Source organism: Alligator mississippiensis, chromosome 8 (genome assembly GCF_030867095.1).
Source record: "Alligator mississippiensis isolate rAllMis1 chromosome 8, rAllMis1, whole genome shotgun sequence".
Classification (NCBI taxonomy): Eukaryota; Metazoa; Chordata; order Crocodylia; family Alligatoridae; genus Alligator; species Alligator mississippiensis.
In genome coordinates, this window is record NC_081831.1 from 11370525 (window position 1) to 11392441 (window position 21917).

At 56.2% G+C, this 21917-nt stretch overlaps 1 protein-coding gene across 2 annotated transcripts; it reads right to left on the bottom strand.

Moving 5' to 3' along the window:
* Positions 1-560: 560 nt before the first annotated feature.
* XYLT2 (xylosyltransferase 2) lies at positions 561-20901 on the bottom strand. Of its 2 annotated transcripts, none has more exons than XM_059732106.1 (11): positions 20736-20901; positions 10444-10918; positions 9635-9810; positions 7937-8139; positions 7259-7339; positions 6662-6878; positions 6385-6561; positions 5233-5495; positions 4945-5140; positions 4177-4510; positions 561-3133 (listed from the first exon to the last, which is right to left on the bottom strand). In XM_059732106.1, exons 1-11 carry the CDS (start codon positions 20868-20870, stop codon positions 2811-2813), a joined length of 2580 nt encoding a protein of 859 aa, XP_059588089.1. In that variant the 5' UTR covers positions 20871-20901; the 3' UTR covers positions 561-2810. The 2 variants fall into 2 exon arrangements, with proteins under 2 accessions (XP_059588089.1, XP_014457267.2); XM_014601781.3 differs by having other exon boundaries at positions 10444-10915; positions 20736-20900.
* Between the last annotated feature and the right edge of the window lie 1016 nt (positions 20902-21917).

Here is a 21917-nt window from a genome sequence, read left to right on the forward strand (position 1 = left end):
TGGACTAAGAATCCTTGGCCCAGAGCATTGCCTGAGGCAGCTGCAGAGATTCGAATCCAAAGCTCTAAGCCTAGCAGGCAGCTTGCCTCTGGGGTTCATGTCAGGCCTCATGTGATGCCCTGATGCAGAGGCAGCAGTTGCCCTGGGAACAAAGCAGCACTTAAAAAAAAAGTCACTGTGAAAGGCAGCCCGTGCTGTGTGGGTAGCAGGGTTCACTACAGAACAAGGCTCCTGGAAACCGCCAACAGATGCTGAGTGGCTGCTCTAGCATTCCTCCCAAAATAACATGTCTCTATTACAGGAGCGAGCTTCCCGGCCAGGCTGAACATGCGAATACAGGCTGGTGCATAAAGCTCTTACGCATCATTTGGTTCTTCCTCTGTGGTTCCCTATAATAGGGAGGGGAAACCTGAGACAAGAAAGCAGCAATCACTGCCCAGATGCCTCAAGGCAGCAGGAAGGGGCAGGTGCACAGGCCAGCAGATTTGCTCTGAGATGCATCTCAGCAGAAACCCGATCAGCTGTCTTGGGAAGGCTGAAAGAACGGATGTGCACAGGGCCATAGAGATATAGATATATTTGTGGCGGTGTTGCATATTTCAGACAACGTTACACAATGCTCCTGACACACAGCTTTCTGGACCACCTCTTTGGAGCAGGTTCCGTATCCTGCGGAGATACTCCCACTCATGTCCTATCTCCCGGTTGCTTGAGGACACGCAGCACAGTTTGGAACAAGTCCCTCTCCAGTCAAAGCAACATCATCCCACAGTCCCAGCTAAGGAGGAGGGGAACAGGGCACAGGTACAAGTCTGGCCTGTCCTCTCACTGGGGCCACAAGGGAACTAAGGCCTCCCACTGCTGTGGGTCCACTAGCTAAGGAAAGAACTACTCCAACATCGTGTCCCTGCCAGCATGACTGCCCCCAACTGAAATCAGCAATGGGAGAGGATGATCTTAATGCCACAGGTGAACCCAAATCAGCCCCTCTGATCCAGGGGAGCCACTGACCTTAGAGAAGTGCAAGTACTCCCTCACTCTGGGGAGACTGAGCCACCCTCCCTTATCAGGCCATGTGAGTTTGAACCTGAACTTCAGACCCATTCCCACTGACCAGTCTTCCCCTCCCCACGTGCTCTGAGTGGCAATACTGTGACCTGGTCAGTCTGCCCATGCCCTTTGCAGTTCAATATGGTGCATACAGGGTCACCCCTGGGACTGTATACATGGGTCACTGTCCCCACCAGTTAAGTGGAAGAAGCCAGGCTGGAGGGTCCACATGCCAAGGTCAGCCTAGGGTTAAAGGCTGAGTGGAAAGGTTCAAATGGGGACATTTCACATGAAACATGGACTCTGAAAACAATGCAACCATTTCAGGAAGAGTCTCCAAGCACCAGGTCCCACCCTCCAGCACTGCAGAGGATGGAGGAGGCGTTTCCTCACCAGGTCACTCAGAAGACCCCCATCACTGGGGCACGTGGACATGGTCTGAGGCCCTTCCCTGCTCCAGCAGGAGCCCTGAAAGGGCAAGGGAGGCTGCACAGAGCTCACCTGACCCTGGGCCACTCACTGTGGAAGCCACATGGGGCAACACTGCTGGTCCTGGGAACCCAGAAGGGAACAGTTTCCCAGACCAAGGTCTGGGCTAATGGACATAGCACTGAGCACTGCCCAACCAGAGAGGGCTGTATCAGAGGTATGCATCACTGAATCTGAGCAGCAGCCAGGGCTGGGCCTTGTGGGTGGGACAATTATATCCCAGTGCCCGGCTCCTGCAGTCTCTGTATTCAAGCAGGCATAAGAGGGGACTGTTGAGTCAAGGAGACCCTCTCAGCCTTTGGATACTACAGCAGCAACCTGGGGCAAGCCTGGGGCTGTCCATCCCTGTTCTCAGGCCCAGCCTCCTATAAGAAACACTAGCAGACAGGAGCATTTGGCACAGTTGGCAACCCCACACCGGGGAGCCTTGGCACTCACTTGGCTGCTACAGAGACTGGGTTCCAACCCCTGCCCATCTCCCTTTGCCAGGCGATCGTAAGAGCACCTCCCGGCAGCCACTGCAGGGAGAAACCAAATCTACCCTCTTCTCTACAGAACCCCCAAGAGAGCAAGAAGTGTTCCAGTGTACAGGGAGGTGGAGACCCAAGGAGTCCCCACCTGTCACAGGGCCCTTTGTCTCTATTGCACTTGGCTTCTTATATATTTATAGAGATATTTATAAAAATACAAACTAAGGGGTGGGGGAGGGGATGAGATGCTGGCATTGAGCCGGCAGCCACATCGAGGGCATGGACAAAGTCACACGGCCCAGTTATGGCCCCACACAGCTCCATCCCCAGAGCCCTCTGCCAGCCATCACTCAGGAATGTGGAAATCAGTAGCAGGAGTCCTGATCCTGTAAAGATCCAGCAGGGGGGAGGGAAAGCGGGGGGAAGGGGTGTTGGGGTCACCCAGAACCAACAGACCTGCTAGTCCACCCCGCCTTCCCTCAGTCACCCTTCCCCACCCCAAACCTGAGTCTTAACTGCATGGAGTAATAAATACAGAGCTCCTTCGTGTGCCCCAGTGATGGGCATCCCTTTGTTCCTGCGAGAGGTAGGTGGGACTCTGTCTTAGCACCTCTCCCAAAATACAATGGGAAAGTTCTTCTTCCACCTGGAGGTTCCTCTCTCGTTTCCCTGGGCAGATAAGGTGCAATTTTGCAGGATGAATTAGTCAAGAGAATCCCCCCCAGGCCATGTCGCTTCCCCCCACTTCTGCCACGGGGGATGCTGCTTGCTCCAAATGACCAGGCCCCAAGGCCACCCCTGCTACCTCAGCCGCCCGTCAGGTTTGACAGGCCCCAGTTCCGACTTGGGGTCCGGGGAGAGCGAACTCCAGGAGGTTTTGCTGCAGATCTCCAGGGAGGAGCAGCTGGAGGGGCTGCTCACACATATGTTGGCCACTGACCAGAAGCCACTGATGCTGCTGTCTGTCCAGGCCTCCAGCGCCTTGCCCGTCAGCTGCGTGTTTCGGAGAGCTTCCTTCTCCGCCTCGTCCGAGCGCGGCAGGTTCAAAATCCCGCCCAGGCCCTGGAAGCTCTGTTCCATGTACTCATTGCGTGGGGGACCGGCGTGTAACCAGCTGCTGTCATCTGGACCAGACACAGAGAGAAGAGAAGGTCAGCAGGCAGGTGGGTGAAGTCCACACACCCTCCTCTCAGCACAGCCCTTCCACAAGGCAAAAAGGGTCTTGCTATCCTGTCCCATGGCCACAGGAGGCAGGAGACTGCCCCAACCTGACAGGAAGAGGTCATAGAGGGAAAAGAGGAGATGGGATAGGCCAGGTTCATAAGAACGTAAGTGCCACACTGGGTCAGACCAATGGTCCATCTAGCCCAGCAGTCTGTCTCTGACAGTGGCAGAAGTGAATCCTACATAGGGAGAGCATTGAACCTGATATCTCTATTCAATACTCACCCCTACCATCCACCATTTATTGGGTTAGAGACACCAGAGGAAACATCTCCAAACAATCTGACTGATGGCCATTAACAGATTTATCATCCATTAACTTATCCAGTCTCTTTTTGAACCTGGCTATGCTATCTGCCTTCACCACCTCCTGTGGCAGTGAATTCCCCAAGTTAACTACATGGCCCAGAGCAAGGCATGCTGGGACCCACTGCCTCCCAGAAGATGCTTCCTGACCACCATACGAGGAAGCTAAGGGACACATGGCCAACACTGGCCTTGACTGGCTGGTGCCATCTGTGCAAAGCCAGGCTGTCAAACACTGTTTGGATAGAAAGCTTCTCAACTAGATCCACTTGCAAGGGCCATCTTAGCACAGAGCTGCACTGTAAACATGTGCAGCTCTGGTTTCTCCCACTCACACTAGCAGAGCGTTTGGCTCCAAATCCCCTGCTGTCAGGTGATGGTGCAGGGCTTTGCCTCAAGGTTGCTAGTTCAGACCCATATCACTGCTGTAGGGTGGCCTGTGTGAAGCAGGCTGCATGGCCCAGGAAGAGTCCCAAGTACAGCTGTTCCTGCTGTCACTGTCCAGCAGAGACCAGTAACTCAGGTTCCGGGTTGTGAGCTCCACTGGGGAGACAGCCCAGCTGAAATGTGGGAGGGCTGGAGGGGGGAACGGGGCATGGAGTCAGGCCTCCGGGTGCCAGACAAGAGCCTCCCTCACCCTTCCTGAGAGGCTGCTTGCGGTTGAAGGTCTGCGGCGCCACCAGGAACTGGTTCTCTCCCAGGGGCTCCCAGAACTGGAGGAGGCGAATGGTCCAGACGCCAGGGCGCAAAGGTCGATTGAGAGGCGGTTTGTACTGCGTGAACTCTGCCTCAGCATCCACTGTGATGTCGTAGGACGTGGCAATGATGTAGGTGGGGTCAATCCAGACCACGGTGGCCGTGAGGTTGGGCCCCCGCGACCATTTCTGCATGGCCACTGGCTCGTCAAAAGGCCCTATCAGGCCCCCGAAGTTCCGAAAGATCCTCTCCTTTGGGTCCCATTCTGTGCCCACCTGGCAGGGGAGGAAGAAGTCAGGAGGAGGCTGGGGCACACCAGGCCACAGCCCACCAGGGGCTGCAGAGGCACCAACCACCACCCTCTTTACAGCATCCCAAGGACGTTTCACCAGGCCTGGCAGCCAAGGGCTGTAGTGTGGCCTCCAGTAGGTTATGAACAGATGAAGCCGAAATAGATTCTGGATTCAAAGGACCAAGCTTAGACCACTTGTACCTGCCCCACTGAGTAGGGACACATAGCCTCAGCCACTTCTGGCCTTGGGCACTCCTGAGGGCAGATGGCCCGAGCATGGAGCACCACATCCAGATTCTCCCACAGTCTCTGTTAACAGCCCCGCCAATCCTGTCTTCCAGAGCTTGGGAGGGAGGGCTGGAGTAGGCAAGGAAGCAAGATGGATGAACTCAGCTGGGGAGGGCACTGGGAACCTACCTCCAGGTTCTGTAACCGGTTAGATTGTCCTCCGTGACCCGCCAGCTTCAAAGCCCCCCGTGGCATCATCCACATCTCCAGGGACTCTGCCTGACCCGTCACAGAGTTCTGCACCTCCTGCATTACCAGGTAACCCTGGAAACGATCGTCATAGAAATACAGGTGCATGCTGGATGGGAAGCCCCGGGGCTCAAATCTGGAGAAAGAAAGAGATGATTAATGTCCCCGCAGCACTGGGATCTGGGCTGGCTCCTCTGAGCCCAGATCAAGAGCCTGAGGCCTTCTTACCTGCAGAGTTTCTCCGTCTTCTGCATCTGAGAGGATGTCACTTTCTGCAGCCCCAGCCTGGAGAAGGATGTGTAGAAGGTCAAGGTGACATCACTGAGCCCGCTCAGGCCATCCACCCGGTCGTAGACATTCTCCCAGTAGGCCTTGAGGGCCGGCGTGTTGGGCGGGTAGTTACCATAGAGGTGCGTGTCCAGGATCTCCAGCACTTCTTGGTTCACCGTCGACTCAAACTTCCTGGCAAAGAACGTAGGTCTGGAGAGTTGCTGAAAAGACATGGACATTTCTGAAAGGGTCGGCAACATGTCACCTACCGGGGCAGGAGAGCCAAGAACAGGCAAGTGGCAGGAAAGCTGACTTGTCTGTCTTTGCTGTGAGGAAGGCAAAGAGCCTGGCAGGAAGCAAATGAGGCTCCAAAGAAACAATCCATCACTGTTCTTTCTAACGCAGAGACAGCAGGTTGGCTTCCAAAGACACGTGGGCAGCAGCAGCATGTCCAGAGACACCGCACCGGGCCCTTCGGCCTGTGAGGATGTCTCTGCTCTCAGAGCCCCAACAAGGCCAGCAGGACACTGGCTGCCTGGCCCTGCTCACTGGGTCCTTTGGGGACCTAAGGGGGTCAGTGCAAGCTGGCAGAGATGATTAACCATGCGCACGTCTTCGGCTCCTGCTCACTTGGCAGGTGTCTGTCAGGGGAGTTCAGCACCACAATATTTAAGAGGGTTTCTCCCTAGAGAAGATGTGGGTTTGCTAAACCAAAGCCTAGAGCAAGGGGAAGCCAAGCTGCTTACTGAGCATTGGATTTGTACAGTGGAGAGGGGAATGGAAGTGTGTGTAGGATATGTAGGGGTGTAGGTTGTAGGGTATGTAACCACAGCTCATGCAGACACCCCCGAGCTGGCATTAGGCTGGTTGGCTTTGGCACTGCCAGCAGAGCTCAGCATAGACCGACAGCCCAAGCATCTGCCTAGCTTCTGGGCAGGTTTTGCAGCCTGCCGTGAGCCCCAGGGTGCTGAGGTTACAAGGCTATTAGTACCCAAGCTGGCACAGCCAGGTCTACGCTCTGAAGTACCTTGACACTAGCCTAGGAGTGGGGAGAAGGAGAGGGGCAGGTCGAGGGGCTGGAGGGAAGAGAAGCAGGAGCAGGGTTTTCACCTGTAGCCGCAAGAAATCCTGGGGCTTGAAGTCATTTGGGGAGCAGCCGCACCAGTCCACGATGTGCTTGTACTGGCACTTGCAGCCCAGCTTGCGGTTCCAGTTGGTCACCCGCAGGTTGTTGTCAACCAGAGTCTCACAGGCATGGCTGTTCTCCAGGACAGTGTGAAAGAAAGACTGTGCATGGGCACAAAAGAGATCACTTGCAGCTCGACTCCTGGCTACAAAGCCAGCCCCAAGACACCTCTCCCAGGCCAGGACCCTCTCCTCGACTCACCTCGGCCGGCAGCAACGTGTAGGTGTAGAACTGGCGCAGCTGGGACACCAGCTGGTCCTCCGTGCGCACCACGTACTCCACGAAATTCCGGGTCAGCGAGAACCAGTCCGAGCCGCCATCCACAACGATGCCCTCAGGGATCTGCCGCTCACCCAGGCGCCACATGTGGGAGTCGCACTCGTGGAAGAGGCGGTCCAGGCCCTGCTTCTTAATGAACCTTGTGGGAGAGGAGGGAAGAGGATGGGCTGGGTAAAGAATGCACTCTCCCTGAAGAGCTCCTTACACCCACTGTGAGGAGTCTGCCCAGCACCAGGAGAGTACTTCCCTCTCTGCAGTGAGAGAAGGGCACTGGAGTGTCCCTAGCCCTCAAGTGTGGTAATGATAGATCATTAGTACAGCGGAGGACTTGGCCCATCATCGACACAGCTGTATTACAAGCACGTGATGGCGTAGGGCTGGAGTGCCATGGCCTTTCAGCAGCTTGGGACAACAGCCCTAATCCCCGTTTTCCTCTAAGCTGACTCCCACTGCTCTCTGCACCTCACGTCTATCCCCGAGGCCAGTGCTAGCCCCTTGGGGGAGGTGAGCAGCTGTTACCTGGCATTGTCTCGACCATGGGACTTGAGGAAGTTCTTGTCCCGGTACTTGGACAGGAACGTCACCAGCTCCTCGTTGGTCCTGCAAATACAAAAGAGTTAACAGCACTGGCACAGGAGCTGGAGCCAAGGTGGCCCACAAAATGCTTATTGAGCATGGCTGAGTTTGAAAGAGCCACTGACAAAGGTCTACAGCTGTTTGATAGGCACAGGTCCAAATACTTATCCCACGGCCAGCACGATGCAAATCTGACCTCCCTGCTGTTCAAAGTCTAATCGGGACAAGGAGAAAATGATGCATTTGTGCATGTGTGGAGGCATGCACATGTCTGTACTCATGTGTGCATGTCTGTGCATTACCCACTACAGTGCCCAGAGGGTCAGGGATGTATAGAGTGGGATAAAGGCCTTCCAGCCTACAGACTCCCAGTGCAAGTACCAGCAAGCAGTCTAGTGGGCACGGCCCTCCTTGCCAGCGAATGCAAGTGCCACCTGCAACCATGCTTGTCCCTTTGGCCTCTTCTCCTTTCCATCTTTTCCCCCTTCCCACAGAGATGCTCTCCGGCATCTCCCAGACAGGCAACCATGCGAGGTGCCAGAACATCAACTTCCTGAAGTGGCCGAGGCCACAGCTGCAAATAGCTTTTCCCCTCCCACCCACTCCCCCGAACTGGCTGACCTGGTCGGGTAGTCAGTGGCACTCAGGTTGATGAAGAAGTCCCAGGGCCACTCAGTCAGCTCCAGCAGATCCTTCATGCTGCGCAGGTACATCTTCAGCAGGCTGGCACCGCCCCAGATGGTCACCATGCGCCAGGGTGTGACCCGGATGTTGGGGTAGTGCTGGGCCAGCTCCACAGCCTCACGGTGCAGGTAGTTAGAGCGCTGCAAAGGAGAGACTCCAGCTCAGGCAGGGTTGGGCCTCCCAGGGCACTGACTTCTAGCCCCAGGGAGTCCTAGCAGCACCGTGACAGAAGAGAAGACCCCAAGAATTAGCCCAAGCTTCATCTGGGAGAGGCCAAGCATCCACTGCACTTGCTGATGAGTTGCAGGTGCTCAGTGCTCCCGAGAACTGCAGTGTCTGCTACCTGAGCCCATTCCTACAGGGAGCGCCACTGCCCCATGGGGAAACCAGTCTGGCGGGTCTTCAGGCTTTCCTGCCCATTTCAGTGCCTAGTCTCTGTGCTGGACCCTGGTGAAACACTGACCTGGCTGCCTTCCACTCATACACACAGGCTCCAGTCCACTGGGGACAGCACCAGACCTTAGCCCATCATCACCAGGAGGCGCAAGGCTTGGAGAAATCCAAGCTGAGAACAGGCATGCCTGAACGGGAGGCTGACAGGGCGAAGCAGGGTGGACAACCTGCTCTGGCAGCCCAAAAAAGACAGGAACAACTGCCGAGGCAGCCTGCCCATGCCCCCTTGGCCGCTGCCACAGCACCCTGCACTTCCCACTGGCTGGGCTGATGCCCCTGTGCTGGGATAGCAATGAAACACTACGAGGAGCCAGATCTGCATGGCAGGCATATGGTGACCATGGACTCCCCTCAGCCGTGCTGCTGGGCTGAGAGCAGCAGGCTGGGACATTGCAGCTGCCTGGGGTCAGCATCCAGCCTCCCAGCACTGGCAGGTCTCACACCTACTCTGCACACTAGGAGCTGATCCACTCGGCTTTAAGCTACGGGACAGGGTGCAGCTTTATCTCCAGGCAAGCCTTTTGCATGGCAACCGGACTCTGCCAAGTGCCTAGGAGACAGAAAACCAGGAGGAGGTTCGAGTGTCAATGTCCCCTCTGGGGAGAAGGGCGAGCCCACCCCTTGTCCAGCTGGACTCAAAGGAACGAGATGGTTGGCCATTCACAAGGGAGGAATCGTAGGTGAGAAAGAGGCCCAGGGACCAGCTCTCTGCTCTGAGGAGGGCAGCACGAAACCTTCTGGGTGCAAGTTGAGGCTCCTGGGAAGGGCGGGATGAAGGCAGGCAGTCACAGGTGTCTGAAGGAACAGACAGGCAGGAGGAGGTGCATCACAGGCCTCCCAGGTGGACAGGCCAGTACTGGATGGACCCAGAACGTTTCTCCCGAATTCACCGTCCCTGGCAGCTATTGCCACCCTCACGGGGAAGTTGTGGGAATGAACAGAGCGGTGCTTCCATGGCAAAATCTTTGCTCAGCTGCGATCTGGGCGAGGAGACAGAGAGCTCCAGTCTCGATGAACAAGCTGCTAGACCCCAGCAGAGGAGCCAACCAGTACAATTGCTTCTTCCCTCCCTCAGACATGGCCTCCTGCCATGTCCCAGCAACCATGATCCCCGCATGCCTCCCGCAGTCTCTTCTTTCTGTTGCAGTGCGACTCCCACCCTGACTGCCTCCCATCACCTACCTTGTCGACGTGGATGTAGAAGAAATGCTGCTGGTGATACACGGCCTTGATGAGCCGCTTCAGCTGGCGGATGGCCCTGCCGTGAACCACCAGCATGTATGCAATGCGCACCGGCTTCTTCACAGGGGTCTGCTGCATTCTGCTCTCGTCCCACTGGATCACGGGGCTGACTTTCCCTATGGGGGACAGAGGGGTCACACACTGAGCCAACAGCTAGGCAACAGCCAGAGGAAGGAAAGCAGCCAGTTCCCTTGGGTAAGAGGTTCCCAGGAAGGCTGAGAGATCTCTTACTGCCCCAACCCTGCCATTCCAATGTTCTCAATGAACCAGGAGAACCCAGCCAGGGCTTCATGCAGCACCCCTGTAGGATGTGAAGCACCCTGCGATCATCCCCTTCTAGAAAATGGGCTGCATCAACCGTCTTCTGTCCCAGTGCTGACAGGAGGCTGTGAGCAGACAGAGCACAGCCTGCTAGAACATGGGCTGCTCTATGTTGGCTGTGAGCAAGGTGCTCCCTATTGCCCACAAAGATACATAACTGTGGGCTGCATTTGTGATTTCCCTTTGCAATCGCGCAGCAGTCTGACTCCATACAGACAAACCAGCCTTGTTCAGAGGCCAGATCCTTAACTTAAGAGGCTAGCATGCATTACACTGGATGACCTGCACCCCCTTGATCACACATTAAAGTTAAGGCATTGTTGATGCGATTTGGTCTCTTACTCCGGACTAGGACTAGACCAGAGGGTAGGGGGCACTGGCAAGGACCTCTCTCAGAGCTTTGCTTGCAATCTGGGGGCAAATCTCACCTGAGAGCTGGCAGTGCCGGGGCAAAGAGCGTGGCATCAGGTTCCCAGCCTGGTGCAGGCACACCACATTGGCAATCTCCTGCTGGCACTGCTTGGTGCTGGCTCTCGCCAGTGCCGAGAGGGCATCCTTGCCTGTGATCTCACACTTGGGGGTGAAGCTGTTCTCGGTGGGCTGAGGGGCGCCCTCTACACTGCCCGTGTCACCGTGCTGGAAGATGGCCAGCTGGGCGTCCCCACGCAGCACCGTCAGGTTCCTCCGGCTCGATGAGTCCAGCATGACAGGGAGCCTCCGTCCAGGCTTGTGCTTCACTGTGACTGCTCTCACCACCTTGGTCACCAGCACCCCAGGACCCTCCGGGCGGCCTTTCCATCTCCCGTGCTTGCGGCTAGCACTCCCACGGCGCCCGGCTGAGCTGTCCGAGTCTCGGGAGCCCTCGCTGTTCTCAGGTAGCCGTGCCTTCTTTTGCCGTCCCTTCTCCACATTGGATTGGACACAAAGGAAAGGATTAACTTCTCAGATGCGTCACCAAGTTGCTTAAGGAGTACCATGATCAACAGTGATCCACCTGCTCCACTGTACTCTACAGACAATGACCCAACATCATACATTCCTACTGAATACATGGGAAACTGAGGCACAACCCCCTTGACCCCGATCTCCCTTTTACGCTGCACCATTTATACAGAGCAAAACAACGGCACTGACTGCTCTGAGGCCGCACAAGCAGCCCATGATTGAACTCGAGAAAGAAGCCAGGAAACCCTCAAACCAGTCTCTTGCTCAATATACCAGTGTTAGCAGCATCTGTGCAGTGCAGTAAGTGACCGGAGAGATGACAACATACACCTCAACTTTGTTTTTAGACTCATAGAGTCATAAACATTAGGGGCTGGAAGGGACCTCGCAAGATCATCGAGTCCCCTGCCATAGGCAGGAAGTCAGCTGGGGTCACAGGATCCCAGCAAGATAAACATCCAGATGCCTTATGAATGAGTCCGGAGTAGGTGCTTGCACCACCTCTGGGGGGAGGTGGTTCTGGACCCTGGACAAACGGACTGTAAAGCAGTTTCTTCTTATGTCCAGTCTAATCGGCCTTCCAGGAGTTTGTGGTCGTTAGACCTCATTATCCCACGGGGAGCCACGGTGAACAACTGTTCTCCCAAGTCCTGATGCACCCCCCGCCTTACATACTTTCAATGTGCTGAATTTGTAGAGAAGGGGACATTTCCCCTGTCCCTGGCACACATGCTGGCATGCTTGTTTTGCATCTGAACACACACACCCATCACCACGCATCAAGTCTTATGAGTGCAGGGCCTCATTGTGCTAGGCACTGTACATACACTTAGGAAGACCACTGCTTCTCATAAGGCAGTTTCTTCTTTCATCTGGCTGTAAAATGGGAATGAACTTGCCCAAGTTCACACACAAGTCTGGGGCAGACCTGGGATTTCAGTGCCTTAACTACAACTGCACTCTTTTCCGCACACTAGTAATCATTGATCTTTGCTGTTCTGTATTTCCTGTGTACTGTACAAGTACTGCATGTCCCCAAGCACCCAAGAAAGGGAAGTAAGGCATTCGGGCATTGTGGTGATAAACAGGCTAGCGTCTTTCCTTTCCAATACTGCCAACTGCTCTCTCTGCTGGCCTTAGGCATACTGCTTTGGTCATACAGGACAGCCATGCTGCGCTAATCTGCTTGCTCCCTTTTGCAGTTTGGACTCCCAGAAGCTGCTTTGGGAGCAGGGACAGAGAGGGAGCTGGGATGTCCTGCTGGCTCAAGCCCCCGACAGCACGCTGTGCCAAGGAGCCGGGGCCAAAAGTAGAGGGAACCATTAATTATGCCTCATTATTTCTACCAGGCTGGCTCATTATCCAAGCAAGCTGACACTGGAGAGGGGAGGGGAGGAAGCTTGGGTGGCATGGTCTGGCGAAAAGCAGCAGAGAAAAGGCGGCAGCAGGGTGGTGGAGAAGAGACTGGAGAAGTCGCCTTGCTTTCAGATACAGGATGCTCCTGAAGGTAGGACACCAGGACCGATGGCTAGGTAGGCTGCTCTGGTAGGGCCCTTCATGTGTGGGAGCTACCCGCAGGCCTGAAAGTGCAGAGATTAGGGGGGCAGCTGGGGCTGTGTATGGGGCAAGGTGCAGGCTGGGGAAAGGCTGCAGCTGGTAGCGCTCAGCACACCGAGGAAACAACAGAGTTGGAGCAGGAACCTAAGCTTGGAAGCATTAAGAGCAAGAGAGACAAGGTGAGTCAGCAGCTTCCCTGGGCCCCTCCAGCCCCAGCGGGTCAGGCAAGCCGAGACTGCAGCCACCAAACCTCCTTCCGCAGGCTGGAGCAGACAGCAGCAGCGGGCTGGTGCTGCCTGTGCTTGCAACAACCGGAAGATGCTTCAACTCCACAGCAGCATCTGTCCCAGCATTCGCCAGGCCTGGACAGGTACTGAACTTGTGCCTGGGTCCTTCACTCTGGTCTGGCCGACGGAAGCTGGACAGTAAGCTTACAGTGCCACTGCTGCTGCAGTTCAGAGAGGTCTTCCCAATGCTATCCCTCAGTGCAGTGCTTGGGATCCAAGCATTACCCCAACGCCCCTTGCCCCAGCAAGGGGGCAGGATGCTTTGGGACAGGAGCTCTGAGAGACCTGGAGCACAGCAAGGCAGCCACTGCAGGAAGTATAGAGAGCAGATGCACCAGCCCATCACAAGGACTTCGTCCCTTGGTGCAGAAGCTGGGAAGAGCAAACCGAAGGGAGACCCAGGCGCAAAGGAGAGGCTTGGACACTTCAACGCTTGCAGGACCTGGATGCACAAACCACAGTCCCTAGAGCAGACCTCACATGCTAGCAAAGAGCATCTTGACTGAACAGCTCTGTGAGCAAGCCAGCTTGCCCCATACAGCCATCACGTGCCACAGCAATGAGCAGAGGCTGACCGACTGGTCAGCTTTTAACTGGCTTCTGTCAAAAAAGCTCGTGCAGCAGAGAGGTCTGGGCCAGACTCAGCCCTTCCCAGTCTTCCCCTTGGCACCCGCATCACAGGGAGCCCAGACTGGGCAGAGAGAACAGTTCATTAGTCACCACGCTGGCCCATCTGTGCAGGGAGTTAGAAACCTGTTTTCTCCACACAAGTCATAGTAGTGGCGCGGTGGGGAGAAGGAGGACAAGCAAGGAGCAGAGCCATTCCACGGTCTCTGGCAGGCTCACCCTGTGCTTCCCAGAGAGAAGAGGATGGGCACCAGCCAGCGAAGCAGGAGGCAACCCAGGCTCTTGCAGCAGCATGGAAGGGGAGGGGCAAGGAGCACGGGCAGAGCAGCGGGTTTTGCAAAAGTCTCGTCCGCTCTGGTTTTTATTTTCCTGTCCCCCTTTAAGGCACTGGGAGCAAAGCTGCCGCATTTACTCTGAGATTTCAGCTCCCAGCAGCTGCTGTGAGCACGTCTCCATCACCAGCCATGCCCCCCCTTGCCCAGGCCCTCGGCCTCTCCTGCCCAGTCGTGATGGGCAAGGCTGTTCCTCACGTGCACTTCTAGCAACAAAGCAGGGAGCAGAGACCTCCTGTCCGTCCTCCTATAACACGCCTCTCAGGGCTTTTAGGCACAGGTCTCGCATAAGGCCCCCGATTCATCTCAGTCCGCCTCCCAGAAGGACCCGCATCCCTTCCCCTGGCCCACTCCTGGCTCCTCGCCCCCATAGAGGGAATAATTAAAAGCCACCTGGTCCTTCCTTGAGCTGCCAATTAATAAACCCAACGGTCCCTAATTACTGCACCACCCAGAAGCAAGCCCTCCAGCCCAGTCTGCAAGGGACGCAGAGGAGACTGACTCCAATCCCATACTCTGTATTTAAGGCTCGTGCAGAAGTTTTGGCGAGGTTCCCAGGAGAACTCGCTGCCCGCGCATCGCTCCTGCCCTCCCCCACACAGCCACTTCCACAGCCCGCCAAGAGATCATTTCTCTATTCCCTCCCACACCTTCTGGAGCGAGCCCTCCTTCACAGACACCCAGACCCGGGCCAACCTTGCCGCAGCGTAAACAGGCAGGGAGCCTACGTCACGGGCCCTAGCGCCCGCTCGGTTGGCGCGGCGAGAGTGCTGACAAAAGGACTCGCTCTCAGCCGTGCTTCTAACACATCCGTCACCAAGGTATCTCCCAGCCACCTACAAAATCCAGAGCTGCGAGGAAATTTCCCACCAGGGACTTCCTTCCTTCCTCCCGACTGATACAAACGATGCTGCAGTGACAAACAGGGATGACTAAGGAAATAAATATTTTGGCATCAACTTGCTATCTAACAATGATTGCTTTTGCCCTTTCTATTCCCCCTCTCATCTTCATCTGCCGGGGTCGTCGTCTTCTCGTGTCCTGCCCATGGTTGTTGATGGCAGGTATTTAGCAGAATTCGCAGATTTGTTACTCTGACAGGGCCACGATGTGAGTGCTTCTGCTATGGCCGTTCTTGGGTGGGGGATTTGTTAAAGGGATAAAGGGCTCTGTTTCCCACTGACTCTCTGCCTGCCTTGCCTGGAAGATCCCCGTCTCTGACTGTACGGGCAGACAGCACCCGACACCCTGGGGTCCTGATTGCATTTGGAAGCTCCAGGTACCACCGGAAAGCAAATCGTAATAGCAGACCTCCGTGAATCCAGATACTTGTCACTATTCTGCAGCACAACTGATTTCTGCCTCCCCTTTTTGGTCTGCCTGATTTGAAATACGTGGCCTCTGGGTAGCAGCCAGCCCTGGGAGCTGGCGGAGGATGGGAGCGTTGACGGGCACATGACCACTTGCCGTGCAGACTCTGGAGCAGAGATCGCAGGCATGTTTCCTATCCAGTTGGCAGCCTGTGGGCTCCAAGGGCTCGATCTGAGTACGCCAAGAATGAGGGGAACAACTGAGCTCTGCTCTCTCCTTTCTCCCAGCGAGAAAGGCTGAGGGATTCTCACACAGGCCTGTTTGCAAACAGAGGTTTTTGCATCTTTGAGCTCGGGGGAACTGGCCAGCTTGGAAACCCCGCCTCAACACAACCCTGCCCTGAGCCACGGGTGTCACCAAGATGCATTAAACAAAGCAGTTTTGAAATTTAATTGGGCTTTCAGCCTTTCTTCCCCACCATTTAGGGGACGGAAACAGGACCTGCTGTCCAGGTTTCCTGCACCAGTGTGGCATTTGGGTTGCAGACACTGTACGGGACATGAAATACGGATAGAGAGAAAAGGCCACTGAAGAATCAAAAAAAACCAACATGCTGAGATTTTCCAAAGTTACGTGTGGGATTTGGATGCCCAAACTCGTACGACTCTGAACACCTGAACTGGGCCGCATGGGCATGTCTACACAAGACATTTACTGCACAGTAATTAGCTGCGCAGTAAACGTCTTAGCATCTACACATGAGCTGCTATTAGGCTGGAGTAAACTCATTTACTCTGCAGCAGGATAGTACCTGTAAATACAAGTATTGCCCTGCTGCAGGGGTTTTTTTTGTGTGCAGCAGCACTCGTGTAGACGCTGCTCCAACTGGCTGGGGCACGAGGGTGCTTCAGTGTGGGGGGCTGCCTGCCGGCTAGCCCAGCACTGAAGCACCCTTGTGCCCCAGCCAGCTCCTCCACAGCACACTGAGCAGCGGGGAGCAGCCCCAAGCCCACGCCCTGGCTCAATGTGCTGCAATCCTGGGCACATGTGCAGACAAGCGCCCAGGAGCAATAAGCCCTGGAGTTTGTTGCTGCGCATTAATAGGCATGTGTAGACTCACTCACTGTGTCTCTAACACAGTTAAAGCTCTTTGGGAAGAATTCAATAGTTGTGTTCAGAGAGGTAGGACAGCCTATGAAAGTTCATGCCACTCTAAATGAGTTAGTCTAGAAGATACCACCCTGCCCTGCTTTCTACAGTAGCTTTAATGTTATGCAATGAGAACAGGCCATCTTACAGTGAGCTTCTCTGATCCCCTTGTGATGCGCACCATGGAAATGCTTAGGATGGAGAGGCGTTTTGATCCACACAGGCACGGGATTAAACATACAAAATGAAAAATGGAAAAGTACATGAATCAGCTACAAGGATCTTCACCACCCCCGCCCCCCCTCAAACTACAGCTCCTCCTCTCCACCTACAGGGATATTCAGAGGTTTCCACAAATCTACTGCATGTTCAAGCCTGAACTACACCAAGGAAGCCAACCTCTGCCATCAGGCACAGGGCAGAGCTCCTACCAAGCTTGCTGGGAAACATGCACATACATCCAAGGCCAGAATCTGATTGCAAGAGGCAGGGTACCTCTGGAGAACAGCAAACAGAGGGAATGCCAACTATCGGTAAGTGCAACTGTCCAGAAGGAAGCAGTGTCCATAGAAGGATCAGAAATAAGGTCCTGGGGGAGCTTTATCCAGGGATTGGGAATAAGTTGCATGGGCTTTAGGCTCCAAGTCATTAGTCTAGACATCACCCTAGCTGCTCAGTGGTTCCCTTGAAATGAGCTGGCTTGTCAGGCTCCCAGGAGACAGGTGTCACTGCCTTGACAGTCTCCACTGCAGGTAGTGCCCAACTAAGCCAGGCCTGCACAGGCCGCGGAGTGTGCCCTCGCCTTTCAGCCCACAGACCTTCTACCGCAGCAGAAGCACATAGGCAAAGTGACCTTGCAGATGTGGCGTGGAAAGCATGCAGGACAAGACAAAATGGGCATTTGTAAGAAAGGGAGACTGGATTCCAGCTGGCACTGTACTCCTAGGAAGGACAGGGCTGTCGCTCAGCCCTGGCCAGCCTGTGAAGGGAGTGGCAACAACTGGCACAGCTGCAATAAGGTTTTTGAAGCTGCCCACTTGAAGGGCAAAGCAAGATGACTGGAGAGTCCTTTAGCCCTCCCTACCTGCAACCTCAGCCCTGCTCTGAACCAAGCAAGATGAAGTAGCTCGCCTAAGGCAGAGAAGAGTCTGTCCTGTCTCCGAGGGCGCTCTAGTGCGATCGACAGCAATTGGGTTCAATTGGAAAAGCTGACAGAGGCAGTAAGGAGACGTGGCTGGCCATGTTAGCCCAGAGTCAGGGCAATGGAGCACCTCAGCGACTAACTCATTCAGAGAGGTAGACAGAAAAAGAAGCTGCCATCTCTGCGGGAAGGGACACAGCTCTGGGGACTGACCTGGGCATCGTCTGAGCAAGCAGACCTGCTCCCATCAACCTCCAAGCCAACAGACGGGGAACCAAGCTTGGAGTGTGTTACCAAGCATGTAATCCAGATGTGCTGAGATGTTTGAGGCACATCTCCAGGACAAGGAAGAGGTTGAGCAGCCCCTTTCCCCTCCCTTTGGGAGGCAACGTGCTGCAGGAGCATTGGTCTGTCCTCATTTATACATGTCACTGTGAGGTCTGCACAAAGTCTTCCTGGGAATATCTTTAGGGTCTTTTTCCTCTCAGCCATGCTGCCTGCCCTGCTGTCAGTAAGTGGCGAGGAAGGTGGGGCTGAATGTGCAGACAGACTCAAAAGGCCAGCCATCTCGTTGAGTTTGTGCATCAGTTCTCCAGCTGAAGGCTCTGTTATTTTCTGTATCTTGTGTCTCCCTATTATCTATGTGACACGTTCTCTGAAAAGACACAGTAAAGAGTTGAGTAGGAAGGAAACAGATATCAGTGGAGGCTTCCTGCCAAAAGAATGGCAGCTATAAGCAGCTACTTGAAGAGCAGCTAGATGGCAAGGAGGGGAAACTCAGTCTTCTTTCAGGAGATCCTGGTTTGTGTTTGGGCGCAGGCTGCACATCATCCAAGTCTTGCAGCTGCAACAGACAGCAGAATGATCCTTCCAGCCATGTGCAGACATCCCCGCCAAAGGGAAGGGAAAGGGCAAGGCTCATTTGAGTGTCTAAGGGGTTGTTCATACAGGGTAAGCCAGTGACACAGATACTTGAGCTGGGTCTTGGACAAGAAGCACTCTGTACTAACATGGCTATAGCCATTACTTAGGTTAATTAGCTCTGCAGAGCAAGCACAGCACCCTGCTAACATGGCCATGCTGCTTCCAGGTCCAGAACTACAGCGTGTGGAGCTACCTGGAGCATCTGTATGATGCTGCCTTATGCTTTGTGGACCCCAGCACGCGAGCCAGCATGGGGCATCTCTCCACAACCCTGCAAAGCCAGCTCTCCTGGGACGTCCTAACAGGTCCTGGCTTTCAGCAACAGCCCAGGGCGGTTCTCTCCTGCTCTCAGATCACTCCTGCCCTCAGCTCATGTTCACACCACGCAGGAGAAGACCATGAGACCAATGGACTAATTTCTCCTCTCATCTGTATGCAAGATGCCCAGAGGCATCAGCGAAACCTGCCAACTTCCCAGCACAATCTTGGGACGTATGGGTAAATCGTGCGAGGAAGTTCCAGCCAAAAGGCAGGGCCTCCAGAGGGAACACAGCCTACGCGTTTCTTCCTGAGCAAAGGCAGACTGGGGAAAACATTAGCAGTCGAGGCCTCCATCCCAAATGCTCTGAGCCCTTCACTCAGCGAAGCTTCGCTGCTTCCCCTTTGAGCTGGGTTTGTAACATTCCCATTTCACAGATGGTCAAGTCACTCACTCAAGGTCACAGGAGTGAAGGAGCCAGAAGTACAGCCAGGACTGCAGCTCAGGAACTCCTGGCTCCTCGGTTCCCTCCTCTCCCTCCCTTGTCACCAACCTCTTAAGCATCACAGGCATTTCTCCTCCCCTCCACTAACATTTATTCCATACCTTAAGTGGAGTCTTTCTGAGTCAGAAGACTTCAGAAGCCGCTCGGTCCCCTGGCACGTGGTGCCATCAATACCGCCCGGTAAGTGCGGCCCACGAGGGGTCTCGCTGCCCGCTCACCATGTCAGTCAAGTTGACAGCACAATTCACCAGCAGATGCTCGGCAGACTGCGGAGAGGGGGGATCCGAGACCACACACAGTCTCCTCCCTTCTCTTCCCAGGAAGCCTCCCAATGCTGGCAACTTTTCTTCCATAAAATGCTGAAGGCAAAGCTTTTGCTAGGCCTGGGAGAGGCAGCTGAGCCCCGGCAAACCTAACTGCCCCTAGCCAGACAAGTCACAAAAGCCACTCCACCAGGAAACGGGGGAACCAGATGTAACCACATCCCTCACAGCTATGACAGTACGATGCACCTGTCCTCTCCGGCTCTACCCACTCTTCCTCAGTGCACGAGTCAACTCCCCGGCCTGCCTGCTCCTCGCTCCCTGTCCCAGCTCCTGCCAGCACACGGGCCCCCTACCCCCATGCATCATCACTTGCCCAAGGATCTGGGTTGACAGGCACAGTCCTGGGCCCTCGTTGACCAGCAGCATCAGCACAGACAGCAGAAGCCCTTCCCTGTGCCCACCCTGGCTGAACGCGCTCCAGCCTTGACCATCTGGCCCTTACACAGAAGAGCGAGGCCGCTTGCCCCAGGCTGCACAGATGCGGGACCACACTGGGTGCCTGCCAGGCGCAGGCATGGTCTCAAGGCTGCATGGCCCAGGCCTGCGTGCCCCCAAAGCACATGCGACGCCTGCAGGTGGCTCGTGCTACATGGGGGTCAGGAGCTGAAACACGAAACACAGCCTGGCCGTAGAGCTGCCTCTGGGGCGTGACCTTGGGGGAGCCACTTCGCCTGCCTCTGCCTCAGCTTCCCCGGTGCAAAGCGGGGGGCACTGCCAGGTGCTGAGCGCTTCGGAGAGGGGAGGCTGCCCTGCCAGCCTGTGCCGGGCTGGACACCCACCCTGGGGGCAGCAGAGCCTGAGCCATGCAATGGCTGTAAGTGCCCAGGCAGCCCCTACTCTCCTGAGTGCCCCGCCAGCATGCGCCCCCCACCTGGAGGCACCCCCCAGCCTCGTATGCACCCCCAGCCCTGCATGTACCCCCCACATCCCCTGAATGCACCCGCGTGTATGCACCCCCATTCCTGCACGCACCCCAAACGTACGCACCCCCAGCCTTGCATGTACCCCCACAAATGCCCCGCATGCCCCACCAGCCCTCTGCACATGGGCACCCCCCATCCCTGCATGTACCTCCATATGCCCTATATGCACCCCCTATTCTTGCATGCACTCCACACATAGGTACCCCCCAGCTCTGCACACGCCCCCCCATCCCTGCATGCACCCTGCATGTAACCTCCGACCTTGCATGCACCCCCTCCCCACGTGCCCTATATGCACCCCCCATCCCTGCACGGGCCCTCCAACCTTGCATACATCCCCTACATGCAAAGCTGGGGAGGCGCACGCACCCTCCACCCCTGCATGCACCCCCCAGCCCTGCCCTGCCCTCCCCGCAGGCGCCCCGCGGCCCCACCTCGCCCTGCTCGTCCTCCTCCAGGCCGCTGAAGCTCCAGACCACGAGGCCCTGCACGAGCAGGATGGCCAGCGCCGCCGCCGCCGCCAGCCGGTAGCGCCGCGCCAGCCGCTGCCCCCGCGCGCCCGCCACCATCTTCGCGCCCGGCCCGGCCCGGCCCGCGGGGGCGGCGCGGCTCAGCCCTGCGGACCGCCGCCCTGCGCATGCGCCGCCGCGGGGCGGGGCCAGCGTCCGTCGCCGGCAGGGGGCGGGGCCTCCCCTGCCCCTTGCCTTCGTGCTTCCCCTGCCCGGGGTGGGGGTCTGCGGGGCTCGGGGAGTTTGCAATTAAAGTAATTTTGTTGCAAAGATCTAGCTGGTGTAATGCAAGAGATCGCCTTCCTCCTCCTCCCCATTCCTCCTGCTCCTGCCCCAGACCCCCACACATGGGTGAAGACCCTGCCCCATGGGTGCCCCCAAGCCCTCCTCAAGACAGGGCGCACCTTGAGTCCATCAGGGGCTTGCGGCTAACGAGGCCGAGACGTGGGTTTGAAAGATGCCCCCCATAAGCTCTCCCCGAAGACACGAGCCGGACCCTAACCCTAACGGCCTGCCCCGCGCCTTTCTAAGCGCTGGGGAGCCCCCCGCAAGAGCGAGAGCGTCACTGCAATGCCGGACGAGACCCCCGTGCCCCCCCACCCCCTGTACGCCTGCAGCGGGGTGAGCGGGAGCGTCTCGTCTCTGCGTCCCGCTGCAGGACGGCAGCCTCCTGCTTCCCGCGCCGGAGCGTTCGGCAAGAGAGAGACGTGGGCCCGGGCTGGCGGCTCCTAACTCAGCACCGCGATGCTCAACCCGGGGCATCGTGATGCTATGAAGGGTGTGAGGAGAGGCGTAAGGAGATGATCGGATAAGCGAAGGAGATAAATGCATGTTCAGGCTTCTCGCTGCCTCAGCAATCCCCCGCCCAGCCCTTCTGCAAGGGGGGAAGCGCTGTAGCATATAACTTTGTTATTGAAATCGGGGGCCACACAAGTTACGGAGACGCCTGCAGGCCAGGGAAAGGTGCCTTGAGTCCAGAAGAGCTGAGAAGCGCTGCTGTGGCATCAGTGCGTGCATCCTTTGCGGTCTATCGATTAGCCTGTCCCTGTAGGTCACCGTGTGTTCGGCGCAGTGGGGTTCGCTGTCAGCACAGAGTCTTCCCGGGGG